This window comes from Scylla paramamosain, chromosome 12 (genome assembly GCF_035594125.1).
Source record: "Scylla paramamosain isolate STU-SP2022 chromosome 12, ASM3559412v1, whole genome shotgun sequence".
NCBI classification, from domain to species: Eukaryota; Metazoa; Arthropoda; class Malacostraca; order Decapoda; family Portunidae; genus Scylla; species Scylla paramamosain.
The window spans coordinates 25,490,448-25,517,024 of NC_087162.1; the positions used below are offsets into that span (position 1 = coordinate 25,490,448).

General features: G+C 44.8%; 1 protein-coding gene and 1 long non-coding RNA gene across 6 annotated transcripts in view; one reads left to right on the forward strand and one right to left on the reverse strand.

The window, feature by feature from the left end:
- LOC135105945 (uncharacterized) overlaps positions 1–5,662 on the forward strand; it is a 120,278-nt gene extending 114,616 nt beyond the window's left edge. For 2 of the 5 annotated variants that reach the window (XR_010271063.1, XR_010271066.1), the window contains one exon: positions 3,627–5,662. This is a non-coding gene — a long non-coding RNA (uncharacterized LOC135105945). The remainder of the gene's footprint in view (positions 1–3,626) is intronic. The other 3 variants (XR_010271064.1, XR_010271068.1, XR_010271065.1) reach the window with 2 other exon arrangements.
- LOC135105944 (uncharacterized) lies at positions 4,217–7,989 on the reverse strand. The gene is made up of 2 exons (XM_064014673.1): positions 6,787–7,989; positions 4,217–6,624 (listed from the first exon to the last, which is right to left on the reverse strand). Exon 1 carries the CDS (start codon positions 7,760–7,762, stop codon positions 7,448–7,450), a length of 315 nt encoding a protein of 104 aa, XP_063870743.1. The 5' UTR covers positions 7,763–7,989; the 3' UTR covers positions 4,217–6,624; positions 6,787–7,447.
- Positions 7,990–26,577: the final 18,588 nt, after the last annotated feature.

Genomic DNA, 26,577 nt, shown 5'->3' on the forward strand with positions numbered 1-26,577 from the left:
AGGTGAGGTGAGGTGAAGTAAAGGGAGTTGTATTATTATTATTATTATTATTATTATTATTATTATTATTTTTATTTATTTATTTTTTTCATAAAAGTGTATCCGTCAATTTACTGCTTATTTACCGGGTTGGGTGAGTCGTTTCCAGTCCGTGCAGGTGGTGTGTTGGTGGTGGTGGGCTTGTCAGCAGGTCTCGTCTTGTCTCTCGTCACCACCACTTTGGTCCTTTCCACCTGAGGGCTGTTGACGTGTGTGTGTGTGTGTGTGTGTGTGTGTGTGTGTGTGTGTGTGTGTGTGTGTGTGTGTGTGTGTGTGTGTATTGCGACACACACACACACACACACACACACACACACACACACACACACAAACAAACATATAAACTCAACACACGTTAATTCCACCCACAAAGATTCTTCCATGTAAATTTCATACATTCATCAGCAATTCCTCTATCACAAACTCCCGAAAACCTAACCTAACTTAACCTATTATATCGTAACGGGTGTGTATTTTTAAGGAAATCTTGTGTATGGAATATATGTGAGACATGTTTACCTTGAGAGGGCAAACACACACACACACACACACACACACACACACACACACACACACACACACACACACACACACACACACACACACACACACACGCACACACACACAGCCCGCACACCAAGAAAGAAAGCAATAGTGATAAACATAAAAGCAATCTGCAAGTAAAGCAATATTCAGCACCAGGAAATGAGAGGTGCAACATATTCTTAGCTTCATTTGGAACGGGAAATAAAACATAACGACATAAAAAAAAAATTAATGCCTCTGAATGGAAGTAGACAAAAAAAAAAATGAAAAAGATAACAAATGTACTCAAGACAGTAAATGTATAGAATAATTCATAAATTCGAGTCATAAAAGTGCAAGATATATTTGAATTCTAACTTGATTTTCTGTTTCTTTTTTTTTTTTATCAGCATGTATTTTGCAGGAAGGAATGGCAAGATTTATTCATTTTTTATGCAGAATGTGACGAGAAATTGAATTAACATGAAAGGAAGGAATATGAATTTCAGGAGTTTGTTTGTTGTTTGTTGTGGTAGTTATGGTGGTGGTTGTGGTGCTGGATATAGTAGTAGTAGTAGTAGTAGTAGTAATAGTTGTTGTTGTTGTTGTTGTTGTTGTTGTTGTTGTAGCACGATCAATAGGGATAATGCGGCAACAATAGTGGTGTTACTAATAGCAGCGGTACCACCAAGACTACATACATGACAGTATAAGCAATTCTGGGATCGGCAACAAAGGTGATAAAAGGAATAAGAATACGAAAAATGACAATCTAAAAGGCAAGACGCAGAATTGTAATTAATTCACTGAGCTCAATTCTTTTTTTTTATTCTTATACACTTCCACGTCTGACTCATAAATATTCACAGACCTTACAATTTCATTCAGCATTCTTACTTATCGAAATACTTCAACGTAAATTTGCCGGCCCTGTTGATCCCAGCGGTGGATAAGCAATGATCAGGTTCACTCTTAAATGGTAATGAATATTCTACGTAGGAAGGTTATTTTTGTTGCTGTTATATTGCATTATCTTGAACTGTGACAAGTAAACAAAAACATTAGTAGAATTATTTAATATCGTGTAAGAGAGAGAGAGAGAGAGAGAGAGAGAGAGAGAGAGAGAGAGAGAGAGAGAGAGAGAGAGAGAGAGAGAGATAAAAAAAAAAAAAAAAACTTAAGTGGCTTGAACTTACTTCTGTTACCCTTCTTCTGTATCATACACACACACACACACACACACACACACACACACACACACACACACACACACACACACACACACACACACACACACACACAGATTGACACAGAGGTTCCGTTGAGCTTGATAGTATTTTCTGTTTTTTAGATGAGAAATAAGCAGCAAGGTAAAAGGAACGGAAATTACGTACGGAAGAATTTGGTAACAGAAAAGACTATAAAGTGTGTGTGTGTGTGTGTGTGTGTGTGTGTATGTGTGTTTATGTGTGTGTGCTTATATCATTCCCAAAACGCACACAAAAGCCTTCTTCTCTTCCTCATCCTCATTTTTTTCATATTTTCCTCCTCCTCCTCCTCCTCCTCCTCCTCCTCCTCTTCGTGCCTCTCTCTATATAGGAGCGCTAAATCATAATGAAGAAGTAGACAGCAAGAATTCACACACTTTTGAAATGATAAGGCTGTAACCCGACTCTCTCTCTCTCTCTCTCTCTGGCGGTCACTTGGGATCTTATTTACGAGACCCCTGGGATACTTTTTACAGTTTGTCTCTTTTGTTCCTTGTCCTAATCCCCGCCGGAGTTCGAATCCCCCGAGATGCAGGTACTGTTGGTCTCTTCTCTCGCTGCTTTGTTTGTTTTGTTAGCGTCCGAGAGTCTACGGTATTATCTCTGTCCTGAATATCCTCAAATTTAGCTCTATTCTGTCTTGGGTGTTTACTGTTAATAGGATAAGCATTTCTGGGTTGTTTCCAGCCTGTGTTTTCGCGTGTGTGTGTGTGTGTGTGTGTGTGTGTGTGTGTGTGCTCTCTCTCTCTCTCTCTCTCTCTCTCTCATACACGATGATGGAAGGCTAAATAGATATGTAGATAGATACATAGATAGGGAGATAGATAGATGGCCAGACAGATGAGGTGGACAAACAAGGTGTGCGGGATGAGGAATACTTGTCAGGCATCACCATTTGCATCAGTGTGACAGTGCCCGTCATCGTCTTTCAACGCGCACGCTGTATATTTTCTGCTTAGGGAGATTAGAGAGGCCAGATATAGACTGTCACTAAGGGAGGAGGGAAAGGACAGTTGGTGTCTTTCCCTTCTGTCGTTTGTCTGTCTCTTTCGTTAATATGGAGTTGTAGTTAACATTAATTCAATAAATAATGAAGGTTGTGTGTTTGTTTATGGATGTGTTGTGGTTTTCTGTGTGTTTTTCAGTATAGTTTTCTTTGTTTTTTATTTGTTCTTCATTGTAACTATCCTCCTTTTCTTTCTGGGTGTTTTTACGAAGCTCTTACTTGTTTATACCTCGATTCTGTTGTTGTTGTTTGTTTGCAGGTAATGCTCACTATTATTTTCAGTGTACTTTATCTGCAATTCATCTCAACTGTTTATTTCCCTTCCTTGTGGCGTCTTTCGTGAAACCTGTGCTTGAATTCCTGTCTATCTTTCTTGTTTATGTGCGGTTTTTATTCAGCATTACTCCCTTGTTATAGTTTATGTGTGGTTCATCGTAAGTGTTGTCTTCCTGTTCCTTCAGGCGGCTTTTACACTGAGTTCCAACCCTTCATTTTGATTTTTTTTTACTCCCCAAATTTAGTTGTGACACAGGTACGCAGGATTTCTGCCGCTGTATTTTCTCCTTACCGCCTCATTATCTCCAAATCGACGCGTGAACTCGTATTCTTTTTTATCAGAATCCCCCCGTGATCTTCCTTCATTGTTGCATTTATGCGTATCGTTTATTGTTTTACTCTTCATTTCCTGTTGGAGTTCGCATGCACGTTTACATTACTGTTTTCCCCCTCACGGTATCATTCACGAAGGGACTCAACTCTCTCTCTCTCTCTCTTCTCTGTAATTTAAGAGGCCAAGATGCTGCCGGGACTGCTCATTATCAGGATTGCTCACTTCTCCAGTTTCTTGCTGCAGGAGTTGGCTGGTGCTGGTTGAGAGAGGCGAGGTGTGATAAATGCAACAATAAGAAGAGGAGGTGGACGGTGCGGGTTAAGAGAGGCAAGTTGTCTGATAAATGTAACAGGAAGGAGAGACAATGCTACACTTTCAGATAAATAGAGAGAATTATGTGAATAGCGTACGCATGTTGAGAGACAAGGTGTGATAAATGTAACAATAAAAAAGAGGAGCAAGGTGTGTGATAAGTGTAACTAGTTGTAAGAAGAGAAACCTGCATTATGCCTCAGTAGATGAAAGCTTCAGCTATAGAGCAGGGAAAAAAAAAAAAGTTAATCTAGCGAAGTGTATGTGGAAAGGTGTGATGCATGTAATGATAAGAGAGACCTACACTATTCCACTGCATATGAAGACTTACTTAAGAATGAAAGGTAAAAGCGCATGTCATTAAGTGTAAGTGCTGAGTGTCAAAATGAGAGTATGCCAATATTGTAGTAAAAAAAAAAAAGAAAGATTATTGGAGATGAAAAAATAAAACATATCTTCTACAAAAGGAAGTTTAATTACAATAAATATACATTGGTTGCCGGCACGGACCACAGAGGCCGGACTATCACAGGAGTTATGAGAGAGCAAGTCCAGAGGCGCCACACCGGGGTAACAAACATACAACAAAGATCCTTAAGTCCTACCAGCCAATCCTTTACAAAACAGTAGTCTTTAATCCTCTTATGTCCCTTTTTACAGTTGATTGGGGCTTTTTTACCTAACTTTTTTTTTTTTTTACTGTTTACATAATTTGAGTGAACCGTGTGGGCGCCTCCAGACCCGCTACCACTTTGCCCAACACCCCCACCCGCCCCCCTCCCCCCAACCTCACGACTTGCCACAGCAATCTTCACATCACAAAACTTTGATAACAAAATGCCCCATGATCATAATAATAGTAATAATAATGACACGAATAGTAATGATAATTCCTCTTTCACATATGATAGTACCAGAATCATTAACTTTTTTTTTTTTTTTAAGTTTTCTCTCAACATTTTCTCCTTGTAATCGGCAAAATGGGTGAACATCGTAGCTTTCCTCTCTGTGCTCCATGATTCACTACCATGACATGATATACAACAAAAATGAGAGACGAGTGACGCGGAGTGTCGTATTAGTAAATCCGTAGTCGTTACAGCTCATGTCGTCGTTGTTGTTGGTGTTGTTGGGGGGGGTAATGGTAATAGTAGCGGGCGGTAGCAGCACAAGCAACAACAACAACAGTAATGATGATGAAGACAACCCAGGCGAAACATGATCATCCAACAACAACAACAACAATTCATCGTGATAAGTAATGGTGGTGGTGATGATGTGTGCTTCCCTCCACTGTGCTCAGCCTGACACTGATGCCTTGGCTGGTGGAGATGATAAAGGAGGAGACAGAAGAGAGAGAGAGAGAGAGAGAGAGAGAGAGAGAGAGACTAACGTAGAACCTCGAATCTTTCTATCCCACCTGTTGTGTTCTCAGCTTAAAGTTTACAGTGATGGAATGTTGTCCTACGTGAGCGAGGGGTGGAGGGGAGGGAACAATCAGGCCTCAAGATCTCTTACACGACCTCTAAGGCGCGCCATTAAGCACTCCCTTTGTCGTGGACGGAGTCTGAAGAGCTGTGGTTATGAGGAGGGAGGGAGGGAGGGAGTACCGAAGGGTCATTCAGGCTGCTTGTGTGTGTGTGTGTGTGTGTGTGTGTGTGTTATCTGCAGGTGGGATCAGAGCGAGGAACTGAAGATTAGGCAACCCCCTGCCCTCCCTCCCCCGCCCAGCGTCTAACGAGGGACGACGCTGCTCTCTGGGGCGAAACACACAGACAAGTCCCACGCGCCCACACTTCGCCACGCGATGATTAACATTTGCAGCAATCAAGATGTGGCAATGAGAATATTTCACACACACACACACACACACACACACACACACACACACACATCCAAGCACTATGTCCTATATAAAAATAATAATAAGCGACCAAAGTAATTACGAAGCTTGATGAGATACTTGTAAACATTTGGGGAGAACTGCCATTAGATTCCCCACACCCAGGAGGGGATGCCGGCCCGGCACTGGCCACGGGAAGCCCTGGCTGAGTGACTGGCCGGTGGGGTGAGAGGGGGGAGGGGAAGGAGTAACAAGCACCTTGCGATTTGTAGCACCGAATCCATTTTTTTTAATCTACAGCATTGTTCGTGTTCTGGCGTGGAAAGGCCCAGACTGAAAGTAGTGGCTGGGCACTGGTAATCGCCTGTAGGATCAGCGAGGCGAGGAAAATTCTTCACGTCTCAGTTACCAGCGGTGCCAGTGAGGCAGGCCGGGTGGGTGGTCCCCCGGCGGGCGAGCGAGGCCGAGAGAAAGGGAGGGGGGTGCGGGCCGGGCTGGGGAGGTGCACCTGTCGCGACCGCGGGCTGGCCGGGCCTCAGGAGGGATAGCGTTTTTCTCATCTCGGGTTACCAAGGATTTGCTCCGAGGCACCCGCATCCCTGCCTTCCCTCCTCTCTCTCGGACCGAAAGCACTGTGCTGGAACCACAGGACCTCGATCCCCGTCACGCCCTTCGCGATAACATCTCCAAGGATGGTGGGTGTGGGTGATGGGCCGTCGGATCGCGAAGAGACCGCGTTTCTTTTGGTCTGACGTCACCTTCTGGGGATTGGGCGCCTGGGGTCTGGGGGTGACGTCGCGAGGACGCTGCTCCTTTGTAGTGGAGCGGTGCGATGATGTCTGCTAAGTTGCACCATAGCCAGTCTTCTGTCTTGATGTGCAACTTTAGAGAGGGACTTTGTGACAGATGTAGGTGGAGAGGAAGACGGTGTGCTGCGGGTGTGTGGGGACGCGTGTGAGGGACGTGGTGCGTCGTGAGGAATGAATGGAGGGTCAGTCGCTCTCAGGACGAAGTACACAACCTGAGGGAGAGAGCGAGAGAACATAGGAGTCAGTACACTGCATCAACTCTCACCTACGGTAATATCAAGTTTTTGCAACATAACTCTAGGCTAAGTAACTCAGGCATGAAATGTTGAAACGTTGGCGGGTGATGGCAACATTTCGAGTGGTCAAGTGCTTACCGGCAAGGACACTGTGGTGGCGACTGTAGGTTTATGAAGCAGCGCCTCCTAGAGATCATGAGTTACAACAGTCAGTCTCGCCCCTGCAGGACACTTGGCGCCTCTGCAGCGGCGATGTTGGGGTGGGGGTGGTGAGGAGTGTTCTTGTACTGTATTATTCTTCTACCAACAGACTAACACACGCGCACACACACGACAAACACTGCATTTATATTTGTCCTTGTCTATTATTTTATCTTAGAAGCCGCTCAACTCGAGTGGCGACTTGGCGTCACTTTTCTAGGAACTTTGTCACAGGAGTTCACCAAGCGGGACGCTGCCCTCGGCCGCTAGTTTGTCAAGTCACATGCACACACGCACACGCACACGCACCACCGGAGAACCGATTGATATACTTCAAATTTGCAACAGGTGGTGGTTGTCGGGTCGGGGTCTGTTTCGCTTGAGTGGCCCCGCAGGTACTCGCCAGGTAATTGCTATCTTCCTGGTGTCCTACAGTCGTGGTTGGCGAGGCCCCTTCTCCCGCCCGCTCTCTCCGATGGTGAGGCGAGCGAGGTCGTGGAACAGGTGCGGGAGGACCACAAGGGCGGTGTGCGTGCGTGCGTGCGTGGCGGGCGAGGTGCAGGCCGAGGCGACTCTCACCTCTGCTTGGGCAGCTTCCTCACGCCGCCAGGGTGATGCTGCTCGTCTCGTACTCAAGCAGGTCCATCTCGCGGGCGTGCACGTCGATTTGGAGCACTTCCTGCAGCTCGCTGATGTATTGGATCACATTCTCGATCACCTCCAGTCTGTTGAGCTTCTTGTCGTGCTTTCTGGAGGCGGTGGGTGGCGAGGCGCTGGGGCTGGCGGGCAACAGGTGCCTCAGCTTGTCCAGGTAAAGGGAGATCTCGAAGTCTTCCTCGCGGCTCTTGGAGACCTTTCCGCTCCTGATGGCGGGGATGTTGGTCACCGGGGAGTCACACACCTGGGCCTTCATGGTGCAGGGTGAGGGCGGCGAGAGATGTAGGAGTTGTAAAGGTTTACTAGCAGGACGCTCACTGAACACGTCCGTCTCGCGTCGCGGTCAGGTAGGCTGTGGAGAACTGAAATCACGGTGCAGGGTTTTGTATTCCTTCTCCGTGCCGTGTCCAAGGATACACAGCGACCAATGAGAACTCAAATTTTGAAGCCAATGGCCAATGAGAAACTGGAGAGATGAGGCGCTGGCCAATGAGAGGAACGGGTGGGAGGAGCCTGGCGGAGAGGCATTGCGGTGACTCTGGAATGTGGACTTGTTCCCGCCGCGGGCAACATGTTATAGCAATTATTTAGCAAAGGAATCTATCGCATGGCCCGTTAAATACACTTGATTATGCACATGATACTTGTTTCGCGTCGAGTACAGTCGGTATAGATGATTATCTGCGATAATGAGCAGCATAAAACAGCTTTGCTAAAAGTCGTCGCGCGATACCAGCGGCAGACACGTGCACTCACCCACTCGGTGCCAGACGTAGAAAAACACAAGTCAGAAAGGAATAATTACCGAATCTACTGTACTATGGGCATGAAGGGTCTCGCCATGGAAGGATGCGCTGGGCGTTGCGTAGTGCCGTAGGCAGAGGAGGCGAGGAGAGGCAAGGTGGAGGGAGGTGGAAGAGGTGGGAGGCACGAAGGGTCGGGCAGGAGTTGTTTACCTAATACGGGAATACCGCAGGGTATGTCCCGGGGGCCTCTCGGCGGCTCAGGTGCGGCCGCCCGCCAGGTAACTTACTGCTGGGGTGCATCGATGGACCCTGCCCACTCCGCTTCCCTCTCCTTGCCACTCCCTCCTGCTACTCAGCTCACCTACCTTACTACATTCTCACTTCCCTCACGCTTATCTCCTGCTTTACTGCTTCATGTTCTTTCTTCCTTTGGTGCTTCCCCAACTTCGTCTCCATAACTCCGGTGCTTCTCCTTTTCTTTTTCGTACCTCTCCTCGTTTTGGTTCTCCTTTCTTTCTATCTTATATTTACACTTTCTTCATTATGGCCTCATATTTACCTCCCTTTGTCTGGTCCCTCGCTCCCTACTTTCCTCTTCTGACTCCTAATCTCTCCCTTGCTCGCTATTCCATTTCTACGCCCTTCCCGCCCACCTTCTTTCATCAATTGTTATTCTACCGTGAATATTACCCGGAGATGAGGACCGTCGCCCACACGCCCGTATCCGCCCTCCCACCTCCTCGCACGGGCGGGCTGGAGGGCAGTGAGGGCGGGCGGCGAGGAGAGGCAAGTGTGGATGGGTGGGGAAGGGTAGTTCGGAGCTAAAAAAGGGAAATAGGGCTCTTGGGACTCCTCTTTTGTGTTCCTCGCCGCCACTGTGAACCTTCCGTACCCTCGTCAGCAGCATTACTGATAAGGTGTAACAGGTGGTTGTACCTTTGTAATCTTCCTCCTCCTCCTCCTCCTCCTCCTCCTTCTCTTCACCCTTTAAAAACATCCTTTTCTTTTTTCCTACTTTTCTTGTTTTATCTTCTCTCTCGTCTTCCATTAAAACGTCATCTTTCGCCCTTTTTTTTTTTTCTTGTAAATTGTCCTCCTATTTCTATTTCTCTTGCTCCCTTTCCTCCTCCTCCTCCGTCTCCTTCGTGTCCGCCTCCCCCTCGTCCTCCTCGTCCTCTTTTTCTTCGTACTCTGAGGTCGCCATTACCGTCATAATTATTTCGTTCCCATTGCGAGAGGGAAAAAACGTGTGGCCGCGAAGACGTTAAACCCACGTCCTGGATGATCAGCAGCCCGCCAGCCAGCCTTGAGCCAGCCCCTCCTGCCTTCACCCACCACACTTATAGCAGGGGACACCGGGACCTACAGGAGGGAAACCTAAGGAAATAGAAGGCTCATGAGTTTATAGGTAACGCCCCCGCAAAGGCCGACAGTGACTCACATACATTAGTGGTCGCCAGCGGGTCGTGTCGTCGCTGCTCACAACAGGGAACAAGGCGAAAGAAACACTGTGCTTTGGCGTCATTAGCAGCGGGGAGAGGTGGTGTTACTCCTGCTCGCCTCCCAAGTAAAGTTAACCTCTATTAAGATGTGAGAAGTGATTCGACCCAGCTGGTGATTCTCTTCCAAGATCCGTTATACTTCCTGCTTCTCTTGCTCTTCCTCCTCCTCCACCTCCCTCCTTCTCCTCACCCTCCCAGTCCCAGTCGCTCCCTCCACTCCACTCACTTGCCCTACCCTACGGCCTTTGCCTGCGGTGAGTCAAGGACCGTAATGGACGTGCTCCTGACCCGCCAAACAACTCGAGGACGAAAATTAGGCGCGCGCTGACTGCAATCTGGCGAGACGTATGTTGACAGTGCAGGTCCAGATGACAGTCATGAAGACGTTGAGCGCGCGGGAAGAAATGTAATTGAGCCTCGGGACTAAATGAGGAAGAAGGATTGTATAGTATAAAAAGGTGGAAGGGGAGAGAGAGAGAGAGAGAGAGAGAGAGAGAGAGAGAGAGAGAGAGAGAGAGAGAGAGAGAGAGAGAGAGAGAGAGAGAGAATACTAAAGAAAAGGAAAGAAGCTGTAGTAGAAGGACTAGAGAGAGAGAGAGAGAGAGAGAGAGAGAGAGAATACTAAAGAAAAGAAAAGAAGCTGTAGTAGAAGGACTAGAGAGAGAGAGAGAGAGAGAGAGAGAGAGAGAGAGAGAGAGAGAGAGAGAGAGCAGAATGGACGGATGAACTGGAAAGGGAGGAGGGACAGGGGGATCAGAGGTGGTTATGGTGGAGTGGTTGGTCGCTAGTCATACAACAGGTGGTAACCGACAGACTCCGACCCTCCCTCCTCCTCCTCCTCCTCCTCCTCCTCTTCTCCTTTCATCTAAGGCTCATACGCTCCGTCCTCTCTTTTTCATTCCTTTCTCTTATTTTTTTTTCTTCGGAATGTTTATCGAACTCTGTGATGTATCTTTTCTTTTTTTCTTTTCTCTTTTTCATTGTCATTCAGCATTCCAGTTTACCTTCAGTCTCTGTTTGTCTTTTGTTGTCCATATATATCTGTGTGCTCCTTTCTCTCTGTTCTTTTTAATCCTTTCTTTATCGTCGGTGGAAAGGAAAGGAAAGAGAAGGACAGTCATTTTTGCAACACACGCTTAGGTCAATCGTGTACCAATATAGCCATCAGTATACAGGTACCGTACTGTGACACTCGTATGTTAGTTTAAAATACATAATGTTGCGAAACACTTCACACACACACACACACACACACACACACACACACACACACATATAGTCCTGTCACCCAAAACGGTATACAAGCCTAGGTGACCACTCTCTTCACCCACCTTCAGTAGTTCTTGCCCTTACCTCTCCTCTCCTTCCTCCCTCCCACTCGTCACCCAGATACGCACCTGCAGAAGGAGATGGAACAAAGTCTACGGGGAATGTTTGTAATATTTCCTACCTTAGACTTGTGCAGTACTTTCGTTTTTTTTTTTTTGTTTTTAATTTGCCTTTCTTTCGTTATCATTTTATGTTATTGATGTGTCTGGTTTTCTATCTTATTATATTTGTTACGTTTGAGGTCTTAACAATTTCTACTGTTTGCCTAATTTATCTGTAATTAATCTGTTTTTTTTTTTTTTTATTATTATTATTTTACGTCACCTTTCTGCCTCTATCTCCTTCCTCACCTTCTTCCTGATCCATCTTCCCACCCCCTCGTTCTCCTCTCCACCTAATCATCTCTCTCTCTTTCTCTCTCCCTTTCTCCTTCCATCACGTATCTCTCCCCCATCTTCTATACAAACAAAAGCGAGTATTAATTATCACATATGGGTCTCTCTCTCTCTCTCTCTCTCTCTCTCTCTCTCTCTCTCTCTCTCTCTCTCTCTCTCTCTCTCTGATCCATTATTCGGCCTGTAACGGCGTGCCTTTCATTCCCTTATTGTTGCCTCGTGTATGAATGCCTGTGTGTGAACGTGTGTTTGTGTGTGCGTGTAATTTGCGTCCGCTACACATAAGGGTATTTGCCTACGCGTTATTGATTTCTTTTTTTTTTTCCATGCCGTGGGAATGTTTGCTTATGTATTTTCTTTGTTTACTGTTTGGGATTCAGTGTTTGGTGGTACCTAGTGTGTGGTTGTTGTTGTTGCTTTTTGTTGTTTTTGTTGTTGTTGATGTTGTTACATATGAACATAAGAAATTAAGATAATCTGCAAGAAGCCGTCAAAGCCACACATGGCAGTCCCTGTATGAAACTTACTTATCTATTTTCACATACCATCATCATTAAACTTGTCTTACTTAATTCCAAGGCTCCCTCATGACTCCGTTCTTAATTCTCCTCTTATTTCCTTCCTTCTTTCCTTCCTTCCTTCCTTCATTCATTCATTTATTCATTTTCTCACACACTCACTCACAGGGAGAGAGGGAGGGAAGGAAAGCCCGGGCCAAGGGGGGGTGTCCAGGTGTTGTATCAGTAGTAGTAGTAGTAGTAGTAGTAGTAGTAGTAGTAGTAGTAGTAGTAGTAGTAGTAATAGTAGTAGTAGTAGTAGTAGTAGTGGTAGTAGCAGTAGTAGTAATAATAGTAGTAGTTGTAGTAGTAGTAGTAGTGTTGTAGTGGTAGTAGTAGTAGTAGTAGTAGTAGTAGTAATAGTGATAGTAACAACAAAAAACAACAGCAGCAACAGCAGCAGTAATAGTAGCAATGGTTCTCTGGGTGTTATAACAGCGGCAACATAAACAACACACTCTCTAACACCCCCATAGCGGCAATAGCAATAAAGACCAGCTTGGGTCAAGGCGCCACCCTGCTGCGTCTGGCCCTGCGCCGTGGATAAGTTATGGCGTCAATAGAGGGAGGAAAATAAATAGCTGTGTTTGCATAGCTTAGATCAATGGCTCATGCGAGGGAGGTTATTCGTGATGCGCTTCATATAACTTTTCGTATAATGCAATAAACATAGCTAGTTGTAGTAATAGTGGTAGTAGTGGTAGTAGTAGTAGTAGTAGTAGAAGAGGTAGTAGTAGTAGAAATTACAACAAATATTACCAGTATCACTCTTCTGTAATAATATTTTGAGTAGCTAGAGGAAAGGTACCCATTCACTCTGATACATACAACACCAGTAGTCCCACACAGTGAAAGCCGTTTCGTGCCTGCATTCCTCGTGCCTGTCAAAATGAGGGAAAGAGCGGCACTGTATTGACGTTCTCCCTCACACATCTTTTCCCACTCACCCGCGTCTTTCCCACAGATTGTAAAGACGGACAGAAATATTCCCCAGCAGCTGTTTAATGTTCCCTGCTGTTCCTCCCTTCTTCCACCCCTCCAGTTGTTCCCCTCCCTCCTTTTTCCATCACTACCTCCCTCTCCCTGGTCCTCTCCCTCCTTCACTTTAGCTTCATTTGTTTCATCCATCCGCCCTCTCTCGTTCCTCGTCACCTGCCCTTCATGTCCTCCCCATATTTCCCCTCAATCACCCATATCCTTTAATATTAGTGAAGGGGAAAGCAATTCTCCCCTGTCTACTCTCATTATATGTATTTTTTATCTTTTTTCTCGCCCTCTACTTTTCCTCTCATTATCGATAGTTTGTAGTGGGAAAAAACGTGTGTGGAGAATCGCTCTGACACTTGCCTGTTTCCTTCCCCTCCCCTCCCTTCCCGTGGGTGTCAGGACAACAGTTTGGATAGAATGGAGGTGTTCTTTTTTTTCTATATGCGAGTATAAATAGACTGTGCTATGTTATTTATAAGGTTATTACACTTCAACATTTGGATATTGGTACTACTGCTACTAGAACAACAACAATAGCAATAACAATAAAATAACAATTGCTACTACTACAACTACAACTAACAACAGTAACAACAATAACTACTACTTCTACTACTACTACTACAGCAGCAGCAGCAACAGCAACAGCAACAACAGCTACTACAACTCCTACTACTACTACTACTACTACTACTACTACTACTACTACTACTACTACTACTACTACTACTACTACTACTACTACTACTACTAATAATAATAATAATAATAATAATAATAATAAAATATCAACAACAACAACAACAACAATATTTACACTGATTAAGTCAATAAACCCCCTAATCTAATCGCAAGGATGTTTGTTGTGAGGAGATGGCCATCCCCTATCATAACACTCTACTGACCTTAATACTGCCACTGCCATCTGCTTGCTTCCAATTCTCTACGTAAAAGATAGATTTATTTTTTACTCACTTATGCGACTGTGAACCACATTCTCTCCTGATCCGTGACTGGTGCTTGGAGTGGAGTGATGCTGATTGTGGTGATAGACAACGCGGTGATGTGGTGAAGCGCGTAGGGGCTCATCGGGTTTTAATTACTAGATTTACGGTAACTTGTTAATCATAAATGAGTCATATCTCGTTTTTTTTTTTTTTCAACCCGTATCGACACAATTTATCTATTATTCTTGGAGGAGTGTCTTGTTCCTGCCGTGACTGTCACCCTACACTGCATGGGAGCAGCGAGGGCGTGCACAGGGCTGGCTAACTTATTTACAAGCATCTGAATTATTCTAGTTTAGATAATTCACCAGTGTTATTTTGTCTCTATGTCTGTCTGTCTGTCTATCTGCATCATTATTTCTGTGTCTGTTTCTCTGTCTGTCTGTCTCTCCGTTATAATAGTTATAGTTGTCTATCTGCCCTTTTCACTGTCTGTCTGTCTGTCTGTCCTTCTGCTGGATATCTCAGAAAGCTACCAACATATTTCAATAACTTAGAGGAGAAATTTGGGCATGGGGTTACGGAACAGTTGTAAGCTAGATGGGGTGGACCTGGATTTGTTTGGTGATCCAGGGTGAACCTGTTTTTTTTAGAAGTTACGTTTGTGGAGGCATGCAATCTCTCACTGCCTTGTGCTTATGTAGACTGCTTATGTTATTGTTTTTATCTTTATTTGATCTTACCTTTCGTTTCATTACTCTTACTTTCACCATCATTATCACCACTACCACCTTTATCATCATCATTATCATCATCACCACCATCATCACCATCATCATTACTACTACCACCACCACCACCACCGCCACCACCACAGTCTCTCCCTCACCTCCTCAAGCAGGGATCAAGTCAACACAGGCAGCATCTCTCCAGACTTCCTCACGAACAATACGTTTCGCTACCGTACAGTATTTTACTTTATTTTTTTTTTTTCCCCACCATTAATTTCCATCCCCATTAACCTTAGCATGCGCCCGGCCAATCCATCTTCCTCACTCACTTCTTATGTACGTAATACTATTTCTCCACGTATCTCTGTGTTTATCAACCTCTTCCACCTTCCCATTTTTCACTTGAGCGATGCCACACCCCTTTTTTTTTTGCCGTAAACTGATTAAAAAATTTACCTATGCATGACTAGAACAGGTACATGAGTAAGCAGCGAGTCCGGTCTTCAGAGTGTGTGGCTCGATGGGTATTTAGATTGGCCTGAACGAGGAGAGTAGATAGATAAAGGGAGAGATACATGGGGTAGAGACAGTTGGAGGAGGAGGAGAGCTGGTGGAGGGGGAGGTGGGAAGCGTCTTAGGGGGGCTTAAGGGTCTCAAGGTTGGATGGGTATTATCTTGGACAGGTCAGGTAGGCAGGGGTCAGCGCCATTAACCTGCGCTGACCTTTCACCTGTAATTATTTCCTTATTCTACGTGATTCACCGCAGCTCCCTGGCCGCCTCTACCTGGGTATTTGAAAAGGAGGAGGTGAGAGGAGGAGGAGGAGGAGGAGGAGGAGGAGGAGGAGGACAGAAAAATTGCTTGTTCTGTAATCCAGCAATCATTCGTGACCAATTTCATGAGAAGGAAAAAGAAGAAGAAGAAGAAGAAGAAGCAGAAGAAGAAGAAGGAGGAGAAGGAGGAGGAGGAGGAGGAGGAGGAGGAGGAGGCAAGGAAAATGAAAAAAAAAATAAAGTTAAGAGAACAATATAGGAAGGACTGGACAAAAGGATGAAATGGAGAAGCGAGAAGAATGAACGAAAGAAGAAAAAGAGAAAAGGAGAACTTTCACAAAGGAGTTACAGAAGATCTACTAGACAGACTCTTGTACACTAACTATTGCATTACAAATAAACTAGTTACATATTAGAAGAAGAAAAAAAGGTGTAATCTACGTCTAATACTGTATGTTGGAGATGAGTATAAATGTTTGTAGGTATTGAAAGTTAATGCGAGTGTAATGTAGGTGAAGGCACAGTGTGGGGGTTGAGAGGACAGAAGGAAGAAGTCAAAGAAGCAGGGAGATGAAGAAGCGAAATGCATATCAAGAAGGTGCCGGAGTAGGAGGAAGAAAGGAAGGAAGGAAGGGATGAAGGAAGAAAGGAAGGAAGGAAGGAAGAGGAAGAGGAGGAGGAAAAAGAGATAGCAGGAGTCTCAACAGTGTCCTTAATAAGTAATGTCGTTGTGTGTTTTTCAAGCTAATTGAGTTGGCCACGGTTAGTCTTGCGTGTGTGTGTGTGTGTGTGTGTGTGTGTGTGTGTCCTTGAATATTAACTTCATTTAGACAAAACCATATTAGATTTCAGACTTCTTTGGAACTTGTGTATATAAATTTTTCATAAACTTACTACTACTACAGCTGCTACTGCTACTACTACTACTACTACTACTACTACTACTACTACTAACATGTATGTGTATGTATGCGTGCGTGTGTGCTTGTGCGTGTATGTACGTGGTGTACGTGCATGCGTGTGTGTCATCACCGCTAATGGAACCCCGCAGGTGCTTTCACTACGGGAGACAAAAATGGTCTTGGGAACCTGACGCTCGCTCCTCTACCTCTGCCTTACTAATACCACCTAACCCTTGCTCTCTTATGGACCCCTCGCCCCCCACCCGGTACCTGCCCGCCTCTCACCCACCACCCGGGGCCCGCAACACCTGTACGGGCTAGAATTACTGGTGTTTAAAATTTGGGAACGAGTGAAATTTTAACTGTGTGGGCGCCGGGTCTGCTCTGCTAATGGGCCGGCGGGCAGGTAAAGAGGATGAAGAGGGAAGGAAGGAGGGGAGGGCAGGGTGGTGGTGGTGGTGATGGTGGAGGGAAGGAGGGATGAAGGTAAGGGAGGAGTTTGTCCCGATCCTTAAAGGCGAGCAGAGAGAGAGAGAGAGAGAGAGAGAGAGAGAGAGAGAGAGAGAGAGAGAGAGAGAGAGAGAGAGAGGGAGAGAGTCAGTTAGATTTGAAAGCTCTCGTCCGTATTTCTTATTTGTGTCTTGTCTCTGCCGTCTAGAAAAGGAATAGCATGCCCATTTATATATAAGGATCTATTTCCCATCTCTATCATTTTCGTTAATTGACAGTTCCATCCATAACATACTTCATTATTATTTTGTTCCGCGCTACATTACACCACATTAGTCGCCATTTGTCACTTTCCTCATGCAACTTTCTCTCGGTATAGATTGAAATAAGAATAAGTACTCAGAAAGTTTGTATGTCTTGTGAATAAATTGCCTTTTTTTCCCCCACGAGATTAAACAGTACGGGTTATCACAAGACTCGAATGGGGCAACAAATCTGCTGGTCTCTTCCTTTGTGTTCTCTTGTGTGTCTGGTCTCAGGCTGGAACTTACGTAGGTGAAGAGGAAATTGTTATGCCTTGTATATCCTAATAGCTGTCCATATATTTTCTTTCTCCTTCCCTTGGATCTTTACCCTGTACCATCCCTCGTCTCTCTCTCTCTCTCTCTCTCTCTCTCTCCTCTCTCTCTCTCTCTCTCTCTCTCTCTCTCTCTCTCTCTCTCTCTCTCTCTCTCTCTCTCTCTCTCTCTCTCTCTCAACTAGCTTATCTAACATTACATCTTCTACTCTTGAATAGATACTGCAGCATACGCCAGTCTCGTATGGACCAAAACGTCTGTTATTGCTTGTTCTTCCTCTATGTTTCTTTGTGTCCATCCATCCCATCCCTCTACTCATCTTTCTCTCCGTCACATCCAGAAGCAGAGTGTCTATGCATCGGCTGTGCGGGGTACGAGGGAGACCTGCAGCTCGGGATGGTCATAATGAGGGTGTTTGACGGAAAATTACAGCCTTTACTAAGTGGATTTTTTTCTCTTTCTCTTTCTCTCCCTTTCTTTTTTTTCTCTTTCTCTCTCTCTCTTTCTACCTGTCCCTTTCAGTTTCTGTCCGTTTGAGGCTCCGTTTCTGTCTCCCTTTGTCTTTTTTTTTTTCTGTCTAAAGCTGTAGCGTTCAAGTTGATTTATTTTTTGTGTTGTAATTACGTCTGACTGATAATATGACTTCATTTGGTAACTGTAGAAGGTTTTTAGTGAGCTTGAATCAAACTCCACACACTAAAACTAATTAACCGCTCATTCCGTTGCTTTTTAGTTGTGTCGTTCAGAAATAACTCGCCATAATCTGCAGCAGACCATTAAACTAAACTTGAGAACCCATGTAGCAGTAGGAGATTTAATAACATCTTTCTTTTATAGTGTTTAATGAGTAATTAGAGCGCAGAACCGGCACCACCACCACCACCACCACCACCACCACTACCACCACCACCGCCACCATCACATATCTACCAGTGCAGGTGAAAGCGGGTCAGGTTAAGACACTTCTAACCACACGAAGACAGCATCACGTTCAGACCACACCATTGCTTTTTTATCCTTCCCTCTACCGCCCTTCCATCCCATACCCTGAACCCCCTCCTGTCCCTCCCTGCTTCCCTCCACCTGCCTATCTACCTCTCTCCCTTACCTTTCTCCCCTTCCCTCCTTCTCTCCTCTCCCCTATCTTTCCCTTTCCATCCGTGGCCCTCCGATATTAGGGTGACCACCAGGAGGGTCACCGCAGGGTCCCTTCCCTTCAGGACCCTCCATTTAAGGGCAGCGATGGTTGAGGAGGGCGGTGGTGGTGGGCGGAGGGCGGCGGCTCTTGGGGTGTTGGGGGGGTAGGGGGAGGGAAGGGAGGAGACAATGGCGGCGTTGTTCCAGACCACAAAGCACGAGGAGGAGGAGGAGGAGGAGGAGGAGGAGGAAGAGGAAGAGGAGGAGGAGGGGGGGGAGGAGGAGTTACTGGATCCTCTGAACATCTTTTTAAAAATTTCTAAGGTGCCAAAAATGTCTTGTCTTTATCTGTTCAGCTTCCTTTCCAGACTCACATTTCCGTCTTTTTTTCCTCCAGTTTTCTTCATGGAATTTGCTGCTGTCTCTCTCTCTCTCTCTCTCTCTCTCTCTCTCTCTCTCTCTCTCTCTCTCTCTCTCTCTCTCTCTCTCTCTCTCTCTCTCTCTCTCTCTCTCTCTCTCTCTCTCTCTCTCTCTCTCATTAGCCACCCCTCTGAATTTCTAAAAGTTGTTGCAAAAATCATACACTCGCCTTTTTTCTCTTCTTTTTGCCATAGAACACCATCCCTCCCTACCTCTCTCCCTCCCTCTCTTCCTTCCTTCCTTCCCTTCTTCTCTCCCTCCCTCCTTACCTCCATAAAGTGGCCAGACTTACCTGTTTATTGCCTCTGTGTTTTACCTGTTAGAACATAAATCCTGCCTCTCCTTCACGCTGTGCCGTTGAACCAAAATGCCCGCCAGCCGACCAGCCAGCCAGTCAACCAGCCTCTTCTTTTCTTGGCCCAATCTCGTCCTCTTCTTCCTTTCTTCCTCCTCCTCCTCCTCCTCTTCCTCGTCATCATCATCATCATCATCATCATCATTATTCTCTTCCTCCATCGAATTTTCATTTTTTTCTGCGTTTTTCTTCTGCTATTGATTCTGTCTTTTTTTTTTCTTTTTAATTTCTATTCTAAGTTCTTTTTTTGTTATTGTTTATATTTCAGTGCCTTCTCTTCTTGTTTTCTCCCTCCTCTTTCTCCTTTTCCTTTTTCTCCTCCTCTTCCTCCTCATCTTACTACTGCCTTTCCTACTCTTCCTCCTCTTTCTCTTACTACTACTTTTCCTCCCCCTCCTCCTCCTCCTCCTCCCTCGCACCCATCACTGCCCGCTCGTCATTTTTTCCCCCGTTCTTTCTTTTTTTCCCCTCAAACACGTACTCCTACTTCACGGAGAGAAATTATTCGGTGTCTGCGTTTCATCCAGATTTTTTTAGCGTTTGTTTGAAATTTCCTTCAGCGGGTTGTTCAGGAGACTTCGGGTTAATGTGCCGTGAAATTAGACCTTCACTTACGGGGCACAAGTAAGGCAGAGGTGCTTCAGAGGGCTTCAAGTCTCTCTCTCTCTCTCTCTCTCTCTCTCTCTCTCTCTCTCTCTCTCTCTCTCTCTCTCTCTCTCTCTCTCTCTCTCTCTCTCTCTCTCTCTACAACACGTATTGATTTTTTTTTCCATAACACTTTCACACTTTTATTCTTGCCATGTGAGATTCGGTTCAGCAGACAGAGGGACGAATTAGTTGTGTTACTGTTCTTGTTGCTGTTGTTTTTTGTTTTTTTTATCTTTATTAGTGGTGCCAGTGTTTTGTTTTTTCAATTACAAGAGGTTGATGTTATCTTTTATCTTGTTTTTTTTTTATTTATATTTAGCTTTCTATTCCTCTGTTGTCTTTTTTCTCTCTCTGTTTAGTAATTACAGAAGATTGGCTTATACTTATTTTTGTTACATTGTCAGTATTGTTACAATTTTTTTTATTTTATTTTATTTTGGTGTTCACTGCTGCGTTTTTTTTTTTTTTTCTTTCCTCTGTTTACATGTAGTTCTGTGTTCCTCAATTATTTTATTGCTTCTTTAGTTGTGAAAGGGAATAATCAGCTTTCGTATTTTTTTTTCTCATTTTCCCTTATTATTATTATTATTATCATTATTATTATCATTATTATTATTATTATTATTATTATTATTATTATTATTATTATTATTATTATTATTGATATGAATTTTCAATTTATATATACATTTTTTTTTCTAACAAATCATCTAACTCACTTCTCTCAAATCTACATTTTTCATCGATTTTTTTTTTTTTTTTTTTTTACATATTTCCATGATCAGCATTACTAGTTATTTATCTTTAATTTGGCCGTATGCTTTTTTACTTTACATGCAACTCCCTCTTCCCGAGATACTTTTTATTAACGTACCATACCTGTAAATTTGCCTTCGCCTCTTTTTTATACATCTTGATTATATTTCCATCACCACCATTACTGCAATCATTATTTACTTTTAATTACATCGTTTACTTTTTACTATGAATACAACTCTGCGTTCCTAAGGTACTTTCTTTTTTACTCTCTCTCTTTTACTTCCCGCAGTCGTAAATTTACCTGTATAACACCTGAGGGTAGAGTGGACCTTTCTTCGCTAATTGATTGTCTCTCCCTACTCCCCACTTCCCCAGGTAAGGGCCCAGGTGAACCTCCTGAACCCTGGCCGCGAGGAACCTGTGAGGGTGAGTACCTGGCTGTACCTGTGCCAATTACGGTGTTTTGGGAGGGGGATTAACTAGATATTGGGACTAATGAGAGTGAGTCGGTAAAAGGTTGTTTTGAGGAAAGGCGGCAGGTGTATGAGGGATGAGCACACCTGTGGGAGGAGTACCTGCAGCTCGGCAAGTGGGAAAGGGTGCAGGTATGTAAAGGGCTTAAAGAGATGTATAGATTGTGTTAGATAGGAACAGGTAAGGAAGTTGGGAATGGACGGATGGCATGGGGATTAGCATATCTGTGTTATGTTTCGTTAGGTTACGTTAGGTCTGGGCAGGTCAGGTTTGAGACTTTCAAGTTATTTTGTCTGTCCAAACTTACCTTTCGCGTGTTTAGGAGGTCAGGCAGAGGCAAAAAAATAAAAAATAAAATAAATAAATAAACAAACAAATAAATAAATATATATATAAATAAAACAAGTAAATAAATAAATAGGGGAAAGCTCACTAACATCTCGCTTCTAAAAAAAAAAAAAAAGTAAAGCAAAAAATTCAAATCGAAGACAAATTCAGTTCTGATGTCTTGAAACACCTCTCTTAATCTAACTTAACGTAACGCAGTCTAACCTAATCTAATCTAACCTAACGTAACCTCACCTAATATAATTTAACTAAAACCAAACCAAACCTAAGCAAACCTAACACAAACTAACATATTTTGACCTAACCTAACCTAACCTAACCAAAACAAAGCAAACTTGACCCACCACAAACGTGACCCGAATGAACAAAGAACAGGTGCGTGTGTACGGCATATCAGAGAAAACGGATGTAGATAGACAGACAGGTGCAGGGAAGAGGGGAGGAAGGGAAGGGAAGGAAAAGGAAACAGGTGTAGAATGATGGAAGGGAGACAAGGGTGCCGGGGAAGAGAGAGAGAGAGAGAGAGAGAAAGAGAGCGAGAACGAGGTAGAGCAAGGGTACAAATATTATCCTCTACCTGTTAGCTTTTACGAATGGCTGATGTGCTGGCGGCGTTGAAACTCCAATCACGTCTCCCTGTTGTGTTACTGAAGTTTAATATCATATTGCGTTTACTGACACACGCTTCGATGTTTTTCTTTATTTACTTGAACCCCATAACGAAGCCTCGAAAGCCGGTTCCGTGGATGTGCTTCGTCCGCTCAATGAGACCCCGACACGCTACGGAGAGAGAGAGAGAGAGAGAGAGAGAGAGAGAGAGAGAGAGAGAGAGAGAGAGCAATTATAACAACAATTTGCCGCTTAGACACTTCAGATTCTTCTCTCACGAAAAAAAAAAAAGAAATATAAAAGGCAACACTGAAGGTGACAACGAGGCAAACAGGCCACAACCAAACCTTTAAAAGTCCTCACCATTATCACCATCACATCAGCAAGTCTTCATCTCTTCAGAGGCCCACACGCAGAAAAAAGAGAACACAAAAAACATTATTATCCTTGCCTCGCCGTGACTCCCCTTCAGCCCCTCCTTCATGCCAATGAATATCAAAGAAAAACACTTAGGAGAGGCCCTCTACCCCCCTTCATGCTGAAAAAAATGTAATCTTTGGAGGGGCCCAGATCGAGGACGCTGGAGGCACATCAACACACAGACACTGCGATAAAAAGGACAATGGAGAGGATTACGCTGGGTCAGGAGCCCCGCGAGGACTCCCCGCTGCGAGACTGCCTTTGTGAGGCCAAACATTCTCGACATTCCTCTCCCGGGACGGTCCACCTGGCCCTTGCTTGTGTGCTGGCCAGACCTGCGGGTCGAGAGAGGTGGGAAGGGACAAGCAATGAGATTTTTTTTATACTGTATGAAAAAACGAGTGAGGAGAGACCGCAAGTATACAATGTAAGGAGTGTAGAGTGTTGCTACATACGCATCTCACAGTAGGAACACCTCTTTTGGACAGTGCAAGACAGGACAAGCCTTAGATGCCTTCCTGAGTGTTGGGTTTGGGTGGCAGGTCAGAGGAGGCGGAGAGCAAGGGACAGGTAACCAACCCAGGCAGTTTGTAGGTACGGCACACCACCAAGAACAGGTAGTAAAAGGTGATCTTGAATGCTTGGCGTGGGGAGGAGAGGACAGGACAGGTGGCAGCAGTGGTGGTGGTGGTGGTTGGGTAAGAGGAGGGGACAAAGTGGCAAAACTCTGGTCTGAAACTGATTCTATACACCTGGCAGGGAGGTACAGGGCGGGTCGGAAGGTGAGTGTGTTGAGAGAGAGAGAGAGAGAGAGAGAGAGAGAGAGAGAGAGAGAGAGAGAGAGAGAGAGAGAGAGAGAGAGAGACCGGTTGGGGGTATGGGGGCAGGAAACCAGATGTAGGTGTAAAGAGAGGCTGTTGAAATTCGCATGAAAAGCGAGGGAGGGGAGAGGGAGTGGAGAGGCAGAGGAGGGCAGGTATAGGAGAGCACCATGAGAGGGACATTCTTGGTCTGCGCGGGTCCACCTGGCTGCGGGCGTTGGATACAGAGGGAGAGAGAAGAAAGGAGACGGGAAATGGAGAAGGAGAAGGAGGAAGAGGGGGAGAGGGAGAAGAAACCAGAGGAACCAGAGGCATTCGAGGGGAGGGAGAAGAGAGAGGAGAGATAGAGGCAGGAGACCGCTAGGAAAGGGGGTTGAGGGGGAGGGATATCGGCAGGTGTCCCGTGATGGTGAAAAGGCCTTGAGCAATGAGACGAAGAACTATGGATGCATTCCTCAGCTGGAAGCGATTCAGGGCAGCGAGTTCCGGGCGAGTCTCACGGCTGAATAAACATGAAGACCTCAATGGTTAAATGATTTAGTCTAATTAATCAGTAAAACGTGTAGCCATCCCAGAGGCGCCCGGAGTGTTTTTGTGAGCCGATTCTTTAGTAATTGCTTCCTGCGTCACTCACCTCGTAATTGGAAGGCATCAAGGGAACACGCGAGGACGGCCGGATAGGTATCGGACATGCTTTACGAAGGCCGGCGGGAGGAGGTGCGAGTATTAGATTATCCGCCTTGGCAAATTGCTAGTGGCTCCGTCGCTCCTGCAGGATGACGGCTCGCAGCGTGGCATCACAAGGACACACGCGGAACGAAGGGCGCCTCAGTATCGGACATGCTTTACGAAGACCAATGCGAGATGTTTGTACAAGATGCTCATCCTTGGCAAATTACTAGTGGCGCTTCCCTCCCTCCTGCAGGATGACAGCTTTCCACATGGCAACGGAGGGCGACCAAACGAGCCCCGTGCACGAGTTCGATTCCCCGAGTGAGCCGTGGTTACTCAAGCGAGGAAAGAAAGACGTGTCCTGCGGGAAAAAGAAGACATGTCCTTTATTCTGACGGGGAGGAGAAAAGTGCATTACATGTACAACAGGTCCCACTCAATGGCCGCGTCGGGAGGAAGGGACCCTGTGAGAGGAAGGAGAGAGAAAAGGAGGAAAGGGAGGAGGGAAGGAGAGAGGGCAGGTGGTGAGGAGGGTGATTGGAGGTGGCGGTAAAGGTGGTGAAGACATGGCCTGGTCGTTTCTTGGATGATGGAGTGGAAGAGGAAGATTGATTAAGTGGCTAAACGAGTTCGCGGAGAATTAGCTCAGCGGTGAAGAGACAGACAGGCAGACCGATAGACAGACAGGCAGACAGGTGGGAACAAGATTGGGCCGCGGACACACTGATTTCTGCCTCGTCCTTTTTATTTCTCTTTTTGGTCTGTCTCCGGAGATTATCATTATTGAATTTGTTGTAAATGTAAAGTCACACCCATAATAAACTGAACATTGCTTTATTATTTTTTTTTTCTGTCATGTTGCGTGGAGGACGATACAGTGAGAATAATGACTAATGACTAAATGATAAAGTGATAAAATTAGGATGGAATGCATTTTTTTTTTCACAATCACTCGTCTTGAATACTTATTAGGAAGAAAAAAATATGCAATCATAAAAATAAAAGTTGGAAGTGAGGTACGTAAAAATCAAAAGCCAAGCGACGTCCAAGATGAAGTTTACACGTCAAGTTTTGTGTATTTATTTATTTCGTGAAGCGTTGTTTTGAGAAGTGATGGTCGGAGAGGGGCCTGGAGGGACGTGTGAGAGGCAAGGTGGGCTCACCTGGCCAATCACAGGTAACAAGGCCTGCGCTGACACACCTGAGGAAGGAACGTTAAGACACCTGGCCATCTTCTCTCTACCTTCTTTCCTTTCTCTCCTCCTCTCTCCTCCTCCTCCTCCTCTCCTCCCTCCTCCTCCTCCTCCTCCTCCTCCTCCTCCTCCTCCTCCTCCTCCTCCTCCTCCTCCTCCTCCTCAGCCTCCTCCTCCCTGTGTTCCCTTTTTTGTCTACTCTTATCTGATTTTTTTCCCTCATTTTCGAATTCTCCTCAGTTTTTGTTTATTACCAGGTAGGGAATATTAAGATACCTAGCAACATTTTCCTCTCTTTCTCCTTTCTCCTTCTTTTCTTTCTCCTCAAAATTTCATAACTATTTGATAATCGCTTTCACTTTTTAGGATTTCTTCCTTAATTTTCACCTGATTGTCTTTCCTTTGTCTTCTTGCTTTTTTTTCCTCCTTTTAACTTTCCTTCTCTTTTCCTTCCCTTGCATTTTCTTTCATTTTCCGATAATTTCATTTACTTCGGATTTTCTCTTGAAATTGCACGTGTTTCTCCACAACAATTTATGTACAACCTTTCTCTTTTTCTTCTTTCTCTAAGGCAAGGAAAATTATCGGACGTTTTCGGCAGTTTATCTGTTTATCCTCCTTGTTGGTCTGTGAATTTGTGTGGAGGATGGAAGAACCATTGTGTATAGTTGAAATATTAATTAGAGTTGTTAGGAGTGCAGCATGGATAAAAATCATACTTCACTTTGAAGTAAAACTAAGACACTTAAAAACACACTTTTTTTTCGGCTGATAGATAATTTCTATATCAATAATTTTCTACTACTCTCGATTTAATTCTCTGTAAACTTAGAGGAAAATTTTAAATCACAAAAAAATTCATTTTTTTTTTGTACCGGTCTGGACCTGCTTTACAAAAAAAAAAAAGAAATAATCGAGAAAAATTTAAATTAAAAAAATGTTTATCTGATAACTGGGTAATTTTCTTGCTCCCTGCGTTTCATACATTACCTGCTGTAGTATTAGTGTCCCATACCACACGTCCCGCTGCCCTGTCCCTCATTCCCCTCTCTTCCATTCCCCTCATTATCCCCTCACTCATTCCCCACATGCTTCTTTCATTCAGATGCCTTCCTCTTCCTCCACTCCCCTCGCATTCATTTCCCTTTCCTCCACCCTCTCTTCCTTTGCCTCTTCCCCCCTTCCTCCTCCTCTTGCTTTCCCCTGAGCGCTCTTCCCTCCCCCTTTCCCCTCACCATGACATCACGCATGAACCTTTCCCGTGAAGCTGAGTCAGGTGGCATCCCTTTTGATCAACATTCTATACCTTACTTTTATA

Excerpts from the sequence above, each read along its gene's own strand:
- LOC135105944 (XM_064014673.1), bottom strand. The coding sequence starts at position 7,762 with ATGAAGGCCCAGGTGTGTGACTCCCCGGTGACCAACATCCCCGCCATC.